The 22,638-nt window shown below is 42.4% G+C and overlaps 1 protein-coding gene across 7 annotated transcripts in view; it reads left to right on the top strand.

Annotated features, from left to right (window-relative positions):
- The window catches only part of LOC113571658 (cadherin-22), a 127,530-nt gene that overhangs the window by 78,402 nt on the left and 26,490 nt on the right, over positions 1–22,638 (top strand). For 6 of the 7 annotated variants that reach the window (XM_027000729.2, XM_035524607.1, XM_035524610.1 and 3 more), the window contains exons 5-10: positions 2,456–2,575; positions 5,325–5,492; positions 7,491–7,678; positions 7,992–8,248; positions 16,062–16,198; positions 20,830–20,951. In XM_027000729.2, coding sequence (XP_026856530.2) covers positions 2,456–2,575; positions 5,325–5,492; positions 7,491–7,678; positions 7,992–8,248; positions 16,062–16,198; positions 20,830–20,951 — 992 coding nt within the window. Of the gene's footprint in view, positions 1–2,455; positions 2,576–5,324; positions 5,493–7,490; positions 7,679–7,991; positions 8,249–16,061; positions 16,199–20,829; positions 20,952–21,126; positions 21,897–22,638 lie in introns of those variants that run through there. The other variant, XM_035524609.1, reaches the window with a different exon arrangement.

Here is a 22,638-nt window from a genome sequence, read left to right on the forward strand (position 1 = left end):
TGACCTCCTTCCTTTCATCGCCCATTTGCCTCTGTCCAGCTCCTGCGAGGCTCTGCTGTGCAGGGCTCCTGTGTCAAGCTTAAATTCATTCCACCTTCAGAGAGCAAGACTTCCTCACCCGCCACTGTACAACTAACACATCACTTCATGAGGAGCTTGATGCATATGTTCTGTCAATCATAGACCGTTGGCAATGTGATGGAATGTAATTATGTTTGTACTACGATGTTATTACAAATTCTAAGCAAATATTAGTTTTATCAATACGATTGCTCTTCAATATCAAACACATTCCATATATATATATATATATATATATATATATATATATATATATATATATATATATATATATATATATATATATATATATATATATATATATTCCATATATATATATATATATATATATATTAGATGTGCATTTGAGAACTGATCTCATATTTGCTAACCCAGGATCACTGGACTCTAGATCATCTGCTTATCTATACCTCAATACATATATATATATTTATTTATTTATTATTTTTAATGGTTTTTTTTTTTTTTCCAGGTTTCAATTCAGATTTTATGGTAGAGTTATTTTTGAAGCTCCAGTTTAATGCAAGTATAATAAATGTGAAGTATGTAGGTGGAATTCCAGCCCCAGCCAGCCAGTGGAAGGCAGTAGTTATATGGATTATATGTGTGAGAGCAAGATATGGGTTACAACAATGCTCTGGGGGAAGGGGAAGCAGGAGCAGGGCCTGCAAACAAGCTAAGGGAAACGTGCTCTACCTCTGGAACAATATTTGCACTGGGGTAGAACGCAGGGGGAACTCAAACATGAATTCTCCACACTCTGAGGATTCTGAGCTCAGGCTTTTAGCTTCTGCCATGGACATGTGCACGGTTGATGGTTAGCCCAGTGGTTTCTGAGTAACCCCTCCAACCCCACCTTTAAACAGTAAAATTCTCCATGTCTTAAGACTCTGGTGATTTTTTTTTTCATTTCCTACATTGAATTCCCTTAAGTCACCAAAAAATTTGCTTAGGACGTGCAAACTAGTAAGTAATGACTTCTCAGGCAATCCACGGCAATGCATTAATAAGAGATGTTGGGGCCTTCCTATTCCTGCTTAAGTATAAACACAATAAAGTAGCATTTGCATTTATATAGTTTTTCACTGGTGACATTACCTGTCGCATGGTGAACTGGCGAACAGCTGACTGTCATGCTGGTTATTACCTGCAGAAAATTAAGATAAGGAAGTAATCCCATGAAAGGAAATGGCTTCTCCATTTCGAATTCACAGTCAGGTGCGGATGGTTTAACAAGTCTCTGTTTCCAGAGGGGAGAAGAGAACGTAATCTTACACGATCCGTTTCTGAATGCGATATGGATGGACTTAAAAGTGATCTGGGTGCAGACAGCAAGGCCGCTCATGAGGTTTGAAGCTTCGCATGAGAAGCCTCAATTTTTGAAAACGGAGGAATTTTTTCTGACTACTGAATGATGGTGTATTGTGACTATTTATAAACATGTTAGAAAATTATGCTTCCTAGTATCTATGCTTCAATAGACATGTTAAGCAAACTTCATCTGAATAAGTGAGTCAAAATCAAAGATTGATACATATATAAAACAGACTAGAATACTACTAGGAGATTTAACTGAGCGTTTGATGTTTACTCAGGTGGTTTAATACATCTTTCATACCAGCTAAAGGATACCAAAGTATAGAAGATTTATCAGAAAGTGGTGGGAGACTGTAGATCGAGGTGAAAATGGCCCGATGACTTTAATAGTTAAATGGTGTCCCCGCTTCCTCCCTCCCCCGTTGGTAGCTGACATTGATGACATCGGGCGAACAGGATTCTGACACTTTTCTTTAATTAGCCTAATTAGCATGGCATTATTGTGTGGCTGGACAGGACCATGGCAGCTCTGCTGGAGAGACTGCGAGGGTGACCTTTCACGGACACCACCAGCTGTCAGCAATTACCTGCTGACCAGACGCCCCGGGCAGAGCCCTCTGCTTTGTCCTTGAGTGCCACATTTGCTCCACATTCGTTGCCCAACCCAAACCAGAAGAGGTTCTATTTATCTCCCTCCATTTGGCACATAAAGCAAAGAAATTCTCTTTCTAAGGCATCATACACCCCCTCCCACACTTTGACCTTTGTACCCCTAGACTCTTGGCCATTAAGGCCGATAGGCCCGAGGCACTGCTTTAGTTAGGACGTGTGACTAAATGTAAATATGTGTTTTGCGCTAGAAGCTTGGCGGGCTGATCCGGACAGCTCAGAGCGTGTGGCAGAGAATAAATTCACTCACGCCCCACCGAAGCGCTTCTTCAACTCAAACGACTTGTCCCTTAATGAGACAGGACTCGGCCGTGCGCGAACCTGTGTTTGTTTGCCTCGTCAAGCAACGGCCATGGGACTCATCATTTATTTATGATGTTTCTCCCAGGCACTTCAGTAATGAAAGTGATAGCGGCAGACGCCGACGACCTGACCTACGGGAGCAGCGCCAGGATTGTGTACAGCGTTCTGGACGGGGAGAAGTTCTTCACAGTGGACAGGCAAACTGGTAAGGACAAGGCTTAAGAATGCCTTTTTCATATTCATTGGTCATCTTTATTTCTAACCTCATGTTTCATAATAATTAGTACTAAAAGAGAAACATAATACTAAAAGCTAGTTTCTAAAAAAAAAAATTCCATTTAATTTTTTTTTTCATCCTAATTTTCTCCTAATTTAATCATAATGCCAATTCCCGTCAACTAGTTCACTTCCCCATCATACAACAACTACCAACAGCGGAGGGTATGGCTTCCTCTGAAACACAAGACATCATACATCAAATCTTTTTCAAACTGCTGTCTGTGCAGAGGGCAGTCAGACACACTCGGAGGACAGCATTAACTGCCCTCATCAGCAAGCACCGACGTGCACAATTTGTTAGTGTAGCGGTGAATGACAGGAGGCAGAGTCACACCATCCCTGCAACCCAGAGAGAAACCCTGGCTTGCTCCCTGGGACTCCTGGCCACTGATGGCTGTAGCATCATTGGGGCTTGAGATGCTTTTCTCCTGCACCACAAGGGGCCCAATGATTTTGTTCACGAATGTTAGTCAATAACTAGTAAGACTACAATCTGTCATGTACAGAAAATGATACACTGAAACGAGTCCACTACCACTAAAACTGTATTGTCCCAGTCTCATACTGCTGTGGCATGTTTTCAGAACAGTTTGGGTTTATTCTTGCACTTCATTAGAGCCAGTGTAAATTCTGCCATGAAATATCAGCTGTGATCTATGTTCTGAAACGAACCAGCAACGTCACTAAAATCACCACAAATATGCTCCTTCCATTTGCCTTTAAAACTCAACTAAGTTTAGCAAGGATGATATTCTAATATTCATCAATGTTAAACTGTGACCTCAGCAAGCTTTTGAAGATGACCATTACACACAGAGTAGATTCTGGATCTAATATTTAATTATGTTTAATAGGAATGTTAAGATAGTTTAAAGATAAAAATGTACTGTGATTTTAAGGCCATATGCCTCATATGAACAGGGACCATATTTTCAGGGACTTTGAAAATATTCATGTTGCCCTAGAGAGGGAAAGAAAGATATTCCCAACATCCAAAACATGCCTTATCACTTGTGTGACATTCTGACATTTTCCGGCTGTGATCCAAAGCCATCCCGACCCAACACATGCCGCTTGGCTTTCATCTATACTATCGTCTGTAATATTCCAGGCATATGTTAGCCTTTGTGAACTGCAGATATCCCCTGGAGGAGCACTGCTAAACTTTTAATGATTTCCTTTTCAGGGGCGGTGGGCTTCGGTTTGGCTGGCCCAGGTGCCAGCTGTGATGAATGGCTGGGACTAAGCAGCATTGCTGCACAGATCTAAAGCTCTTATGCACACTGTGCAACTGATCTGAAATCAGTCCTAGGGGTTAAAGGTGGACAGGTCGCAGCATAGACCACCACAGGAGGCGCGTTTTAATGCTGAGCCTGTTAATGTCCAAGAGTCATTAAAGACTGTCCTCCAGTGCTGTCTGTGCCCATCGATCATTGCTCCACACACAGGATATGCAGCAGCCTCTCATCGTCCTTCTTTTTGTTGAATTTATTACATTACTTTCCACAAATGTTTCTAATCAAGAATCGTAGTACTCCTAGAAATTTAGTCAAACAATGTGAGAGATTCAAGTGTAGAAGGGTTTAATATATGCTTGCATGTTTCCCCAAAGAGACTGTGTTCAAATGCTTCCCGGTTGGAGTATTTTGTATGTGAATAACTAAATGTTGAAAGTGATCAGGCGTCGTCTCAGCAACTCTATGTTGGGAGTTGGGGAAATGGATTCGCCTTCTCCTGTGGGCCTGGAGCCTGAACGCAGAATTTGTTTTGGCCTTACTATTGAGCTCTGTGCAGAGATGGGTTATGTCACACAAACACTGCCGATGGCAATCCATGTTTTGGGACTGTACTTGTTTGGGTGCGCATAAAGAGAGAGGGAGAGAGAGAGAGAGAGAGAGAGAGTGAGGGAGAGGGAGAAGGTGAGAGAGTGAGAGAGAGAGAGAGAGAAAAGAAAAGAATGAGGGAAAGGAAAAGCGCAAGAAAGAGAAAGGGAGAAAGTGAGAGAGAGCTCTCTGCAGAAAACCCTTTACGGAATGCATTACCAAACTCTGTTTCATCTTGGTATTTGATCACAAAAATAGCTTATGGCTTCTTACATAGTTTCTTTTACAGCTGACAGCTGACTATGAAAAACATTGAAGGGCAGCACTGGATGAGAACCCTTTAAAAACTGCATCTAAAACTGCATTTAAAACACTTTCCATCAACGTGACGAGAAGAACTGTGTCATCCTTTCCACCCAATAAGCGCACAGCCAGTACTTGCCTGTACATTGACCAGGGGTGTAATTCAGACTGATCAGTATTCTGATCACGGCTTATTCCAGCATCTATAGCCCCTATTTCTTGTGTATTTCATGACTAATTGAATTTTACTTGAAACTTTTGCCACTTTATCCACTAATTCAAACAACAACCATTTTTTATTACTGTTTCAGTTTATTTATTTATGTAGAGTATGAATTAATAGTCATCTCCTAGCTGAATACCCCACCATTATTCAGTCTACAAGTGGCTAATCTGAACTTTCCATGTTGTTCTTTCCCTTCCTCCCTCTCTCCCTCCTTCCATCACATTCCTCCCTCCTTCTCTCTCCCTCCCTCCCTCACATAACTCTCTCCCTCCCTCCCTGTCTCTCTCTCCCTCCTTCCCTCCACTACCTTGTTCCCACTCCAGGAGTGATTCGCACGGCGGTGGCAGATCTCGATCGGGAAACGCAGGACCGTTATGAGCTGGTCGTCAAGGCGACAGACATGGCTGGCCAAATGGGCGGTCTCTCTGGCTCCACAACGGTGACCATAGTGATCACGGACGTTAATGACAACCCTCCACGCTTTCCTCAGAGTAAGTGTAGGAGTAAGGATGCCTTATAGCAGATGCATGCCATCCAGAATGCCCTTTTCTCTCACATTCCTCCCAGTGAAGCCGGTGGAGAAAGCTTCCTGTGGAATACTGAAATTCTACAACAAAGTCATCATAGGCCTTTTAGGCTTTTAAAGCGTTAATCTAGTTTTTTTGGGGTTTAATCCACATTTATGGAATGAGATGTATTATTCTCAAGGTTACCACTTTTCTAATTGCACAGTAAATTACATGACAATGCCCAGAACTGTCTAAATAGTATATTTTATCTTCAAAATTCAGTGAAGGACAGTTCCTGCACTGGAATCTTTTGCATAGATCGGATCTGCCAATAAACCACTGAAGATATATCACATATCGCAAAGGGAGCCCTCACTCACCTTCCTCAGTCCTCAGGCAGGGCAGATGGTTTTTCATGTACAGCTTCTAATTACCACTCCTGCTGCCTGGCACCAGTCTCCTACGGTGTCAGAGAGTGTCTTACGCTGTTTGCTGTGTATGCGGCTTCATGATCCATTTAGAGCGATTGAGTTAGTGAAGGCTCGTGCCTCATTGATGCTTCCAAAGGTCTTTTGCCTGAGCCCATCAGTCTTGTGTATACAGCCTTCGCAAACACGCATGTGTGCACGGCCTACAAACCATGCAGCGTTGTCGGTGCATGGCGGCTGGCTCTGACGCAGGCATGCCGACACCAAATAGCTCGAGCTCAGTGAGAGCAAGCGATGGGGCTGCCGACAAATGAAAAGCATTTTGTCTCGTTGCTTACATATCAGTGAAGACCCAGTGGGTGAAGCTTTTAATATAGTTTATGTCAGGAGAAAACTGGGGGGGATGTATGTCTCTCTCTGTGAGTGTCTGTGTCTGCGTGCGTGCATGTGTGTGTGTGTGTGTGTGTGTGTGTGTGTATTTGTGTGTGTGTGTGTGATCCTGGCAGCTTCCCATTGAAAGAAAGAAATCAAAAGAAAAGAAAGGAAGACATGCAGACATATTAAATTTGAGGGCCTTTTTTTTTACCACCCATTTCCTATGCTGTTTCTTTCACTTCTTTCTTTCGTCGGTGAGGTATTACGCCATTAGATTTATTACAGGGAAGCATGTGAGTCAGGCCCCTACTGCCCAATGCCTCTTTTCTGCTTCATCTCAATGGCTCTCCTGACTCCTCTCTCATCTCTCTTCTTAGACACAAAAGCCCACATTTATACCAGGCCCTTCTCCTCATCTAATTCAGTGGGCTCTCTCTGCTCTGTTGTGGTTCCAAGCGATATTGTGTGCAATGTTCTTGACAGCACATGCATGGCTGCTCGGTTGCCAGCCTGACGTAGACGGCGGACGAAAGAATTCTGCCCTCCTGGTGCTGCGAATGGCGAATGTACCATTTGAAGTGGAGCCACTGGAAAGTGCGCTTTTGGGTTGTATATTTACTATAACAAGTGAGGCAGTTCAATTACAGTCATGTCAGCGAAATAATCAACTGCAAACATGTATTTTTCCAGTGTGCTTTGAAAACAAAAATCAGTTCTTTGATAATGTTCCCCAGGTTCATTATTCACTCCACTTTTCTTGTTCAGTGACCATTCAAGAGCCCTCTGTTCCATTCCAGCATTGGCCAATGTGTTTGTGTTTCCTACATAATGTTCCTATAATGGCATAATTACATGATGCCTCGCTTCATGCTAAGCCCATAAGGACTGCATGCGGACTGCATCCCAGTAATGGCTCCTGACTACTCCAGTGTGCTGTGAGATTAGGAGAGCGGCATACGCGCTAAGCAGCTGTGTACATCCTGAATCATAACATCCCCGGAGCATTACATTCATAAATTGACCAGCATCGAGCCAAAGGAACACGCATTGCTTTACTGGTGCTGCACACGCACAGACCTGCTGCATTTACAACCCAGAGGAAGAACTGGGACACTGACTTGGCCCGTTTCCTCACTCTCTTTTCCAACTCTCTCTGTCCTCTCCTTTGCTCCCTTAGAGATGTACCAGTTTTCCATTTCAGAAGGGGCGGCCATTGGAACGTCGGTGGGCAGGGTGATGGCCACAGACGATGACATGGGCGAGAACACAGACATGAGCTACCTGATCAAGGACGAGGAAGGAGGCGAGCTGTTCCGTGTGTCCACTGACGGGGACACCCAAGAGGCCGTTATCAGCATCCGAAAGGTAGAGGGTGAATGTGCGGACACCATCATGAGGGACGTGGCAGCTCACTCAGCTGAGTCGTGTGTTATGCTTGCCTGAGTGAATGCTTCCCCTCAGATAACGTCAGGTGTGCGTGGCAGGTGAACATGATGCACTTTCCACAAACTAGACCTTTCGCTTTTCCCTGTCTCCCTCAGACCCCTGAAATTTGACAGACCACTAAACTCTTCTATTATGCCTGAAATTGGATCCTTCAAAACCTGCATTTTGTTCTCCTCCCCAGAGCAGTTGCATCAGCTGTTTTCTTTGCACTTCTTTCTTATGCTCTCTGCAGCCTTTGGACTTTGAGAAAAAGCGGATCCACAATGTGGTTGTGGAGGCAGTCAACAAGCACGTGGACCCCAGATTCGTGGACCTGGGCTCCTTTCGGGACCAGACCATTGTCAGGATCAGCATCTCCGACACAGATGAGCCCCCGATTTTCTTTCCGCCTGCTGGTGTCCTCTTGGAAGTCCAAGAGGACGCCAAGCAAGGGGCCATCGTGGGCGCCGTTACTGCCAAGGACCCAGATATGGATAATGTGCCTGTGAGGTAAGGGTCATCATTGCATGTCACTGCACACATTTCAGAAGACAGTTGGCAGTGATAAAAGACATGAAAAACATGGGGCATGACTGCAGGTGATGTCACGATGGGGTGTGACTGTAGGTGAGCTCTCTGTGAGTGATCTGATTCTGAGTGGAGCAGCAGCTGAGCTATAGAAATTGGTGACATTAACAGTCTGACAATACGTTATTGTATATATAATTATATGTACGTGAGAAACTGTTTTTTGGGGAAACTGTTTTTTTTTACATTTCCATGACAAAAATATCTTGTGTAGGAAAAGATGGAAATATTATGGTAACATGGTAAATGGTAAATGTTTTTTTCTATTTTTCTTTAAATTCCAAAAGAAAAAGGTTACTGAAGTTAAAAGCATATAAAACATATTTAATATAAAATGCATATATGACCCCCATATCCTGACTGTGTGTGTGTGTGTGTGTGTGTGTGTGTGTGTGTGTGTGTGTGTGTGTGTGTGTGCGTGCGCATGTGTGCATGCATTTATGTGTGTTTGTATATTTATGACTTGGCCTTGGTCCATGCCCTTGTTTAGGCAAGGATCTATTCACACTATAACTTACTGAGTTAGAGGAGCATAACCAAGTTCAAAACTCATAGGCTGTGCACATTATGCTACCAGCACACACAGTTATCAGCCTATCCCCAAGTCTCTATTTCCTACACACACACACACACACACACATATATAAACAAACACATCCCCGCTTCAACCAGGAAAACTTCCTTAACCCCAAGCCTTTGAAAACAAGTGCATTGCTTCTACAGCCCACACAAGACTTTGGAATCTATCTGCTGAAACCCACCTTTCCCAGCCCATCTAGCAGTTCCCCCACGTACTGCCCCAGCCAGAGAGTGTCAGACGTGGGATTAACAACTCCACAAATACATTATCTTTTTCTCATTCCTTGCTCTCACTGACAAATCAACAAATCGGTTTGAAGAAGAATGCAAGGCTGATGTGCGTGGCTTCCATTTGGGCCACGCTGGTGCAAAAACCTGGACTGCAGAGACCGGGTGGTCCATGTCTTTGATCCTGAGGTTATCTTCATGGCTTTTTGTCCACAGCTCCTGCTCAGGCAGAATGTGTCAGAATTACAGATACACTGTGGCAGTATTATGTTACTCTAGCTTGCATGTATTGCTCAACAGCAGTGTTCCACCATCTAGGAGCATTATACTGCTTCTCCCTGCCCCCGGCATTACCAATTCTAAGCCAATAATCAGGATAAAAAGGGGAGCGTTAAAACAAGGAAGACATACACAACCAGATATTAGCCTACAGCTATCAGACAGGAAATTCTTTTGCTTGTACACATACTCTGACTCATGCTAGTCCAGCGTGATCTCACCACTGCACTTCTGCAAAGATTTGCATGGCCCAGTTCTTACGAAAGGGATGAAAAGATGTGCAGATTTGCGGTGTTGCACTCGCGTAAGGATGGGGCTGGCGCATGGTGTTGCGCTCGTGTAAGGATGCGGCTGGTGCGTGGTGTTGCACTCCCGTCTGCACTCACATTTGCACTCTTTTTTTTCAGCTTTATTCACACAGAATTCAACAACATTTATTTTGCTTGTAATTCTCAATAAATCTTTGATGTATTACACTAAGTAGTACATTTGTCAAGTAGTTGGTTTGTGGGTCTCTTTTTGTTTCCTCAAACTATGAAGTGGAAAGGGAAAGTTTATTGCTTTCATTTTTTATATTTGTATTTTTTTTTACATTGTTTGCCCTATATAGGCCAAATTAATTTACTGTTTAATAAATTGACCTCATCTAACAAGATGTACTTTTCTTTGCTTGTTTCTGTGACAATGTCATTTCAGGCCAGATGTTATTGTACTCGGTGCACAGAGATATCTCAGAATTTCTTAGAATTTTCAGATACAAGTCTGTAGTTTGTTCACATACTCATTTGCATACACACATACCATCGTGCAACTTTTTGGCATGGAGGCAGCTCAGAAACTGCATGTAACATGCAGACAACCCTGTGGCCAAATCTCCACGGTCTCCAGTTTGCTGGAACAACTATACATAGATAAAGCAAAGCCATCCGGTTCACAGCACCCTGAGAACCAAGAAGGTGAGAACAATGATGACATAGAAACACTTCAGTAAGCTTGTGGAAAGAATGGATGCTGTGGAAATATGGTTGACCCTTTCCTTAGTAGAGAAGAGAGATTGAGAGCTTCTATGGAGAGATTAGCAGAGGATATCAAGACCTACACAGATAAGAGGTTCAATCACATGATCGTTGACAGCTTACACAGTCAAGACTGTGTGTGAGAGGGGCAGATGAGAGAGAGCATCTGCCAAAGTACCTACCAAACGTGAAAACCAACCACATCATCTACCCCCACAGTGAGACTGTTTTATAGTGAGGTGAATGCCATGCCTGTGAGTGCTCATTCATCTCCTCCTATTCGGATGGATTTCCCTAAGTTTGGAGAGATGACCAGTACTAACACTGTCACGAATTTTATAGAGCAATGTAAGAATGTTTTCCTCTGAGTGATCCTGAGTTGTTTGGCACACTGAATGTCGTACTCAGAGCCTTGGGCCTGCTCAGAGTTGGTGGTGAGCATCCAGAGCCAAGATAAAGAACTGGGCTTTTTTTCAAGACTACGTTTATAGAAGCCTTCCTGCCTGAGGACTATTCCGCTGAGATTGAGGAGCAACTCCGTTCGATAGTGCAGGCTCCAAACCAATGCCTCCGAGATGTTTTGTATGACTACAGGGCTCTGTGCCTGAAGTGGTGTCCTGAGATGGCCAAAGATGAGATGGTCAGGAGGATTTTAAATGGCCTAAGGGGAGTAGTAGAGTTCGAGAAAGGCACTATATAAATGTATATTATATTAATAATAATAATAATTATTATTATAATTATAATAATAATAATGATAATAATAATAATAATAATAATATAGTAACCATGATGGAGCAGCTTGTGAAGACAGGCACCTTGGTAGAAAGAGACTGGGCTTCCTCTAAAGGGTACTGGGCCAGGGCCCAGAAAACAACCATTGGTGACTGTCATGCCATCAAGAAACTGCAAAAAATGAGGAACAGCAGAGCTGAGATAGCCTCCATGCGTATCATTCCTTCTCATCTTGTGGTATCTGTACAAATCAGAGGATTGACTGCAATGCCATGCTGGATATTGGAAGCACCTACACCCTTATACAAACGGGCCTGTGGAAACACATAGCAAGGAATAAACTCCAACACTGTGAAAATCAGACCTTTGTGTGGATGCATAGGAGAGCCGAGCCATCGGGTAAGCTTTATTGATTATCAGTCTTCAGGACACCTTTTAGAAAATGGAGATATATTTCCTGATAGATGTCAATCTACACATGCCTCTTCTGCTGGGATTAGATTTTCCATTGGTCAGCAAGCTGATCCTCTGACCGTATGACAGCTAGTATATAACATCCAATGGTAAAATCCATCAGTTCCCACCTTAGACAACATCCTCAATCATCGGGAATGACATCAGCTTTTATATGGCCATAATAATAGAGCAACCCTCACCACTCCATCAGAACACAGCCAAAGATTGTTAGACCACTGCTGCATCTGGACAGAGAGTTTGGGATCTGCTAGGATTGTGAAACATTGATTTACACCACTGATGAAGTGCCAGTCAGGAGAAGAGTATACCGGACCTCACAAAAGCAGGAAGTGATTAAGAACCATGTCGAGAAGAAGCTGGTGGAAGAAATGATAGAACCATCATTCACTTCCTGGGCTGATCCTGCGGTCTTGGTGCCTAAACCTGTGGTCTTGGTGCCTAAACCTGATTGGACCTTCCATTTCCTGATGGGACCTTTGTTTTAGATTTAAATGAATGCTAAAATACGCTTGGATGCCTACCATATGCCCCTGGCCCACTTGATTTTGGAATTGTTGGAAGCTGCATCATACTTTATCACTTTGGATCTCTTGAGTGGCTATAGGCGGGTGACTGTTGATAAACAGAGCAAACAAAAAACTACTGTCATTACACTGCAAAGCCTATAGCAGTTCAAGGTCATGCCTTTTGGCTTCAAGAATGCTAGTGCTACCTTCCAATGTCTGAAGGAGCAGGTATTTGGTGAGCTGAAAGGGAGCACATGTTTTGGGTGTATTCATGACATCATTGTGTTTTCCGAAACTCAAGAATAACATTTGGAAGCTATGTTCAATAAACTAGATCAGGCCGATCTGACGTTAAACATCAGGAAATGTCACCTTTTTCAGACTCATCTTACCTTCTTAGGTCATGTTATATCAGGTCGGGGTAGAAATACACCCGGAAAAGGTAAGAGCCGTCTCTAAATATCCAATGCCAATGGCTCTGAAGAATCTGTAGAGATTCTTGGGACTAGTAGGCTGTTACCACAAATTTGTCCCTTACCAAGCAGACATCTCATCTCCAATTAACCAGCTGAAGAATAAGAACACATGCTGGGAATGGACTGGAATGGACAGAGGAGTACCAACAGGTTGAAAGTGAAGTTGAAAGAGGCCCTTTATTCTTCCACAGTATTTGCTCCGCCGAGACGTGACCTCATGTAGCAAGTACTGAGGAATACCAGTGACGTTGGCTTGGGTGAAGAGCAGAAGGTGATAGCTTATGTCTCACAGGCTTTGAGGGGTGCTGAGCTAAGATAGTCAACTTCAGAAAAGGAATGTTTAGCAGTGGTATGGACTGTGGAGAAGTGGCATCATTATTTAGAGGGTGCTATATTTGACATATATACTGACCACAGCACTCTCACTTTTAATTTTTCAGTTTTAATTTCTTAAGAACAACATATAAGCTGACTAGGTGGACAGTGCAGCTCCCAGCCTTTGACTTCAGGTTTCATTTTACAAAGGGTGTGCCAACGTTGTCCTGCTGTGGAAGGCTAAGGGGGACTACTTTTCTAAATGGGTAGAATTGTTCGGATTAAGAGATGCTAAAAGGACTTGGGTGTGTAGTGTGCTACAGACCAACAACTTCACTCGCTGGGGTGTAACAAAATACATAGTATTGGATCATGGATGTGTGAACTCAGTGGACATGTGTTCTTGTGGCTAGGCTATGCGAAGCTACTGGGTGTCACCCAGAAGATGACCACAGCCTGTCGTCCCCAGACAAACATTACTGAAAGGGTAAATAGGACCCTGAAGACCATGACTGCATCCTACATGGGGCAATACCATCAAGATTGGGATCAGTGGTTGCCAGAGTTTCATCTAGTCATCAACATGGCTGTTCTTGAAACCATGGGGATCACGCCTGCCATACTGGCTTTGGGTCACTCACTCAATCTCCTTTTGCACACAGCACTCACACTACAGTATACATTACAACATACTTAATTTACTCTAGGAAGTAGAGACATGTTGGAGTGACTAGGTCTAGACAAGCTGGTTCGAGGTAGATGTCTACAGTTTGAGTTCAGAGACTTGGTCTGGATTAGGTCACATCCTGTGTCTAAGGGGTCTGCAAAATTCTCATCTGAACTTGCACCTAAATGTAAGGGCCATGCAAGAGTCGAGAGGCAGTTAAGTTCCATGTGGTGGGGGAAAGAAGAAGGGAAGGTTGACACAGTGAATGTGATGGACCTGAAGCCATATTATGGCCCTTATTGGAAATGTAGCTAGAGTTGGATTATAATTTTTTCCTTACCCTGGGATATTACTCACTATCTACAGAGACTATGGTGGGATTTACAAACATCATTTCCCACACTTCTAAAGGGGACCTTTGGTTGAGCTTCGATTTGGAAAAGAGACTGCTGTGTCTCCACACTGGTTTATCTCACTCACTATTCCCCTGGTTATGAACACTTTTACCTCCCAACATATTGATTGTGTTGTGTGACCTGTCGTATGATACTATGAACTGTCTAATTGTGTTGTCAATATATTAATATAATTGATACTGGTTGTAGGAAATATTTGGATATGCACTTGGTGTTTGCGTTAAAAAATGCCAGGCATGTTTACATTAGTTTGGGTATATGCAAGTGTATTTATAGCTTAATGCTGTGTTAGTCATACTCCCCTGACCTTGTTTTTATATGTGAAGAAGTCCTGGGGAAGACAGGGCACACATCACAAGGTTCATATTATGACTGCAACCTATTTTCACCATAAAAAGGCCCTGCCATTCTTAGGACTTGTTAGCACCCACTGATATGCTGAGCTCATTATAACAGTGGAGCAGCACAAAAGAAATGAAAGTGGACGACCAGTCACAAGGCCTCACAAACACTCACACGCACAAACAGAGTGCAAATTACCTCCATTAAAAATGCATGAGACAGAGCTCATGAGCTCCAGGTGTTAGAAAGCCCAACACAGCAGTGGGCAGGATGGAGGCCTGTAAGTCTGGCAAGCGCCTGTATCTGCTATCACCCATGCCCATCGGTAGCACTTTAATGATCTCTGTTGGACTGGGCTAAGCGAGCAGAGCTGTGCCCACAGCCGCCTGTCACCCTGGGCACCAGCGGGGAGACATGGGGCATCTGGAGCCAAGGCTTCAGTGTCACCTCTGCAAAAAAGAAAAACCTTCCTCTTCTATGTGGGTTTTGTCTGTGGGGTTTTTTTGTTAGTTTTGTGTGTGTATGCCACAGTGGCATAAAAGCCAAAAATGGGAAACTATTTTCTTCTATTTCACAAATTTGAGAGAAAGAAATGTTCTTTTTCGTGAGGACACTGGAGTGTGAAACTTCACAACTTTGTGCCGCAAAGTTTTTTTTGTACAACGTGTATGGAGACATTGCCTTAATTGCAAAGTACAGAAAAAATGGGAGTCTGCATGCAGGTTTGCACTCCTCGCTCAATACCCTCCCACACTTTTGCTGGCATTCTGGTAAGAGGAAATTTTGTTCAGTTCAGTGTTTTTTAATTCCCCATAGCTCCCACACAACAGTAGAGGATGGAAACACAACATGCATATTGTTCACTCGAATGTATTTGCGTTTATGTTTTGGTTTGAAATAACTATGATTTCCTGCCTGATATGCAAAATTGCCATAGTCTAACGTTGTTACATAACAACCATTACAAAGTCTTTCAGAAGTGCTAAATCCAAGACTTCCATGCCTATTGAAGTTCAGCGTGATCCTCCAACTCTTCTCACTGGCCTTGACTGCTCCTTCAATGTAATACGTTTCCCTCGTCCTGTTCCCCCCTGGAATATTTGGCATTGTAAAGAGTGTCCTTTCTGAACTTAAATAACTACAAGGTAGACTAAGAACAAAGTTCACTCTTTCTTGTTACATTGCAGTCACTATTAGAACATCTAACAGTTTCAGTCATTCTATTCCCAAATGGCATAAACAGAAAAAAACAAGTTTAAACTCCACACAGTAACCTGAGACCTATGTCAAAAATGAAATTGCATTTTGGCTTTAGTGGTATGCCATACTAAATATGAATTGCTGAGTTGGAGAGGAGAGACTCTGGCAGTGAGAGCTTTTTTGGTTGCCTCCATACAATCCCCCCCTCGCCCCCACTGGCTGCAGAGTGAGTCAGTATGGAGCGAACCATTCTTTAGCGTAGCTAAAACCATCTTATTCAACTTAACTTCACTAAGAGGCTGAGGTTTTCCTTGAAAATGTTAATGCAGAATTAATGGCAATGACTAACATCAGTTCTTAGAGGGAAGATAAAAGGCCATTCTTATAATTTTGTTCATAATATTATGTTTCTTTAATGTTTTTCCAGCCACCCACCACTGATCCACTCCCTTCATGCTTACTGACATCTACTCCTTGCCTCTTATGTCTCTCTGTTCAGATACTCAATAGACCAGAGCACAGACCAGGAACAGATCTTCAACATTGATACAGTGTCTGGTGCCATCACCTTGGGGAAGATCTTGGACAGGGAGACGGCAGGCTGGCACAACATCACAGTGACAGCCGTAGAAGCAGGTAAGGCCTGTGCTCCTTCAGATGCTGACAGACATGCCTTGGCCTAATGCCTGTCACATCCCTTTGAACGGGTGGGAGGCAAAAGCATATGCCCTTTCAGCGGCATCTGCTATGGTTGTCCCTTCCGAGCTAGGACTCGGAGGGAGCTGATACACTTTGAATGTGTGGTTCTTGGAAAGCTGACTGCCATGTTTTACAGTGCGCTCAGCAGAAATTAATCAATGGCTGTCACTCTAGGCGAAACCCAGCTGGACCAGCGCTGATCGTTTGTCAGTGTGTCTAAATGTGAGGTCGACTTGATTGTTGCATGTCTGTTGCAATTCTGTTTAAATGCTGTTGGATTCACAAAATGGCATTCACGTAACTCAACACACACATCCTTTTCATTCTGAACTGGTTGATAGCCTTAAAAAGTTAAAAAGCCAATTTCAACCAAACGCTAATGTATCGGACAAATTTCAAGCCCATTATCTGTGTTGAAATTTTGTCATACTCACAGGGGTCATATCACAGCAACTCTAAGGGAATCAAATGTTTAATCTATTTGTAACTCTTCTACCATTTGATGATGGATTGTATTTATTAAATAACACATGAGGGAGAACCAAGACCTTCCAAGGACACTGTTAGGCAAGGGCTTAATGCAGAGCATTTTACTGAGCATCGATTTAAATCTGCTACAGCTCGTATTATATTATGAAAGATTATTATCAGCCTGTAGTGCAGGGATGGTACTAATGTAGTGGAACAAAGCCAAGATTTCTACTCCAAAACCTCAAGCCAAAGTGATACGTGTTTGTGACTTTAAAATCTAAGACACAGACCCTGTGTGTCTCCCCTTTGGAGAGTACTCACTTTATACTTCACATTACGTTATGGACTCATTTTAATGTTAATTGGCCATTTTAAGGGTGACAGAGAGCGACAGTGATTCTTCCACTCTCAGTCAGAGACACAGGGCTGTCTCTCAGAGATAAACGGCACACCCCCACAAAGTACTGACAAACAAAATTCAGTTGTCAGTTTCATCAGAATTCCCTACAAAATATTTCATCAGAATGCAGTGTGCTGAAGTCGGTGGGCAAACAGGCCATAAAGCCCCTTTCTCATAAACTCTTTCTGGCTGCCGTTTAATGGGACTTGGCATACCACTCATGAGTGCAATTAGTGTTTTTCAAAGAGTCACATTTGCAGATCAATGCAGGGGGAACAGCGTGCTCTACTATTGCTGCTGAAATTAGTAGAAAATCCTGTCCAATTTCTAGGCCATGTTCTCTGGTATCTGCTCACACATAATAGAACTCAATTTGCTTGTCAGTCAAAAGCATATGCTGGCTAAGGCAGCTGAAGGTCACCTGCTTCTGTAAGAATGCATATTAAAAGCCAAAGGTGATGCACCTCTTTGGCTCCCTGTCCATTTGCTTGTGTTCTGTTCCAAATTCTCTGCCAGAATAGGCCTGTAACTTTGTCTGCTTAAAAAGCTGAAGCTCTGTTTGGAGGATGTTATCGGGCCTCTTTGCCCCTGAGCTCCTTTCCAGTGGCAGACTAACCTGGCTTAGAGTGTCAAAAACACCAAGCTTTCAGCAGGAATCAGCTCAGGTCCTGCCGAATCCTATCTCCCGGCAGAGTGACATATAATTTCTTTGGCCTCTGATAATATGTTTGATATCAAATTGCAGGCAGTTATTTATTTTTATTTTTTTTTAAGACAGGTAAATAGACAGGTAAAGGACCATGTCTCCCCCTTAAGGGAAGAAGATACCATGCTAACTGTTATGTCTTTATCTATGGGGAAAGGACATTTGATGAGGGAGAGAGAGCATGTATGAGAGAAAGAGAGAGAGAGAGAGATCAGCTCTTCTAGGATTTTTTGTCTGGCTTACCATTTCTATCTCCAACTTAGACCTCCACCAGGAGGAAATTAGATAAACCGAGGTTTTTCTGATTGCCAGACCATCCTTCCCCCCTTTTCTTTAAATGCAAATTCAGCAAACAGAGTCAGCAACTCTACCGAACAATGTTCAGGAGGCCATATCAGTAAATGTTTTATGGGAGTAATAAAATTATGGAGCTGAGGCAATGAGTTTGTTTGTAGGCACAAGGCCTAAGCTGAGTATGAGGAGCTGTTGGGTTTAATTAAGCAGGGCTCTGTCTTCTGGAGGAACACCATGAAGCTCAAGCATATGATTCCTATCATTCATCTACAGTCATGAAACTGCCACACAAAACATCAGCATCCAACAAAGCTGTCTGACACTCAGTGTCCTGAGTAATATTTACCCTGCCTATCTAGTGTGAAAGAGATCTGACACAATGAGTACATCAAATTGCTTTCACCAAAATATCAAATTATAACACTAAGAATTTGCACTGGTCTTTGTGACATTTGTGTGACATTTTAAAGCGCCAGAGGCACCAGGACGCTGCTAAATGCAAGGCTGGAAGGCTGTGGTGTCTGCTGTTTGTGGCAGAGATCTGCAGTTGAAGTCAAACAACTTAATTCAGTGCCAACTATGACACAAGAGAGCAAGGTCACAGGGGAGGTCCCTCTGGAAGCTGCCCTCACAGATCGAATCAAAGTCAATGTGTCATTTTGTGCACAGAGACAAAAAGACAAGATGGAGGTCAAACTTGTCCCGAAAACAAGCATTGACAGAATTCTTTAATGTTCTTGTCTTGTGGGATGTCTGCAGGCAACTTGCAATTAGGTAGGCTCTGCTGAAAAACTAACCAGCCCACAAAACAACTAGCCAACAAACAATAAAACTGCATAGCACACTGTTGCTTCATGGACACAATGATAAAAATAAAACCTAATGTTCAGTAAAGGCATATGTGGGAGTTTGAGGGCGGGGGTCATTCATGTCACTTAATCCATATCATAGAATTAACAATGGTTTACTATGGTGTGTTTATTTAGGATTTATGACTGTCCATCTCCCTGCTGTTTCGCCCCACAATAAAGTCCTTCAAGCATCAAATCCAGTCATTTTAGTGGCATTTCCTGGGGACCCAAATGACCTTTGCGACAGAAACACATTATTAGTCTGTCATCCTTGAAGCTCTCCTTCTCCTCCTGCACATGGGCCAGTGCTCATAAAGCAATGTTCAGAGCAGCTGCGAGGACGAGACTTTTGCTGGCTATTTCCTGGCTGATAAGATGTGTGGCCTTCTAACATCTGGTGAGCCTCCAGCAGCTGTTCAGCATGTCTGTAAGCTGCTGAAATACCTCCTCTTAATATTGCAGCCTCACATGGGTCATTCAGTTTAACCTGAGGGGTCTGGGTGCATTAAGGGGTTCTAAAAGCAACCTCTTTGGTTTAGAACCATGAATCTATTATGTGGAGGGGATTGTTGGAACTCATTAGCTTTTGGGGGTGGTGGGTAGAAACCTGATTCCAGAACAGTACTTCTAAAATCTGACCTATTGTTCCAGATGATCACTGTGTTTCACAGTATGTTCCTCAACAAAAAGGCCACGGTGTGTAGCAGAAGCAGTTAAAACACTTAGAATGCACTGATGTTGATGTGTTAATGAGAACTCATTTGAAACACCCATAATTATATTTATATATGGTTCACTGTAACCTTTTGCCATATACATATGTACTTAAGACAAAAAGTATTCCAGATATTCATAAATGTTATTGTGGAATACTAATGAAAACATGATGTTGGCTAATCACAATTACAATCTTGTGTCATTATGTATCCCACAGAGATGATGTGAAGGTTTATTCAATAAGTTAAAATTGACATTCATACACCTACCACTCTTGCTAGCCTTAAGAGAATCTCACAGTAAAAATGGGCCAGTCCTCCCATGTTTTAATATCTTAACAAGAGTGTAATCAGAATCGCTTTGCAGGCCATTATAAAACTGTTCATGTATATTTATATCATTAAGGAAACCCCAACTGTGCACTCTGATCATTAAAGTTGCATGCCGTGTACTGTAGGCAGGCTTGATCTCAAAATAGGCTTGTTAATTCCTGATTTCCTCTCAGAGAATGAGGTTTCTAATGAGCTCAATTCTTAAGCAGAAAGGATTTAGGGAGACATAGCACTTGGAGGGGCTGTCTGTGATCTTTAAATCAGACAGAGCATACCCCATCTCTCCTCTACACTAAGTCTGAGTAAAAATATTTAAAATATCAAAATAATTTGTTACACTGAACTGATTGAAAATGTTCATGGAAAGATGCTCTGAGCTCATACAGTAGACTGTGATGTCATTAGAGATATATCATGAATATGATGCAAGATAGCATCATGCTATAACAGAATGATGGTTTAATTAACCATTATACAATCTATTTATTTATGAGACTCCATGAACAGCACATCCTAAAACAACAGTTGGCTACTCACTTAAAGAACATCTATAGATAATCACCTATATGGGATATACTTATGATGCTGACTATATATTAGGCAGTACACTGCAGCAAAAAAAAACAACAACAAAAAAACCCCTAATCCAATCTCTGTCATGCCCTCCTTCTCTCCAACTTCCCTTATATCCCTCTTGCTCTCGCTCTGTCTCTCTTTCTCACCCTCACTCTGTTGCTCTTTCTCACCCTCTCTCACTCTCACTTGTTCTCTCTCTTCCTCTCCCACTCTCACTCCAGATAACCAGTCCATGGCTTCCCAGGCAGCAGTTAGCATCCGTATTCTGGACGTGAATGACAACCCACCCGAGCTGGCCACACCTTACGAAGCCTCCATCTGTGAAGATGCGAAACCTGGCCAGGTGAGATAAAGCCAGCACACTTATTTATTCATATCTCACCTTTTCATTTTTAAAAAGCCACTGAGGATCATGAATGCGGCATGGGCAGACACGGTCATGTCCGAATTTGAAAGCCAAGATGTCATTTCATACAAAAAAAATAGCAAATGGTCTGTGTTTCACCCATTGCTGTCAGCCTCATACCATGCCATGGATATCTCAGCATGACTGATTGGAAGTCATTGACATGCTTGTTACTACTGGCATCCTATGCTGATGAAGCTGTTGGCTTTAAAAGGAGAAGCGCCTGTCTGTAAGAAGCACAAGCAATTTGATGCAAAAGACAGCATGCAGCACAGCAGTCAGGCAGCTGGGTCCGTGGCTGACGTTTATTGGTCCACGAACCTTTGAAGAGTAGCAAGGCGATTTGGAATGTTGCCTAAGATGATGAAGTGGTCACATGCTAAATGCATTGTGAGCTCACCTCATCCTATCACATGCCTGCAATAGTTTACAAGGGAATGTTATATGTCTAATCAAATGTCTGTATAAGCCAACCTCATCTGATGTTTCTGGCCTAATTAAATTTGATCTAACCTACTCATCCCTCTTCCTGGGGGTTGGGGCAAATCTGGGAATGGAAGCATTTTAAAAGGTTTCTGTGGTCTGTGAACCTGACCCTTCAGGTCATCCATATTTGAAGGAAAAAAGTACTGAAAGCAATCCTGAGCAATTGTTGTGTGTCAGTTTTAGTTCAAAGCCAATCCCTTTTCTTTTTTTGTCAAAATTGTTTCATTATTGCCTAGCTGCAAGTTTGGACCTTTTTCAATTGGAAAGAATGATCTGTCTGACACTTTGTTCCAAAGGCAATTTATAAACTGGTTTTCAGATGGACTGCAGACTTAGACATGTACTTGTGCTGAAAGCTTCTTGTGTACATGTCAACAACAACATGATATTAAATGTATCATTATTGACCAGTGTTCAGTTTTTTTATTTTAATAATTAAAACAATAATAATAATTTTACATTTCTCACAAAAGAGATTCCAATATATAAACTGTGCACTTTACTATGACATTATCTAGGAAATTCCATCACTGAATAAAATTCATTCAAAATGAACCAGCGTCAGGATTCATAAAAAACTGCCCTATATATAGCTTAAATGTGTCATTTGTCTATCTATAATATTTATCGTTGGCTGATAACCTCAAATAATTTGCGCTCTCTTATATAAAGTGCACTCTCTTCACTGAGCTACAAAAAGTTTGGGGAAGCCTCCTTCCTTTTTCTTTTCTATTCTTTTCCTTTCTTGGAATAACTGAGTGCTTTCTTAAGATTACTATACACTGCAAAAAGGGAACTGAGACACTGCTGAATGTGAACAGACCAGATTACATTAGCATCCACAGTACATATGTATAGGATGCTTTGTGTGGAGCCATTGTCTACAGTTCAATTGATAAGCCAATTGATATTGTCCTATTCAGAGCAGAGTGACCAGTAAATTCTACTCTGACTGCTTCACTATTAGTGGACTGTACATTGCGCAGGAGACTGAGCCGAGTGTGCGACATATACAGTAATCTTTAACAAATGGACCCAGTCAAGGTGTGATATCTCTCATTCTCCGTCAGCCGCTTTAGGCACAGTGAGATCCAATTATCATGTGTGGAGCAGAGCCATGATTAAGAAAATAAATAAA

This window comes from Electrophorus electricus, chromosome 3 (genome assembly GCF_013358815.1).
Source record: "Electrophorus electricus isolate fEleEle1 chromosome 3, fEleEle1.pri, whole genome shotgun sequence".
Classification (NCBI taxonomy): Eukaryota; Metazoa; Chordata; class Actinopteri; order Gymnotiformes; family Gymnotidae; genus Electrophorus; species Electrophorus electricus.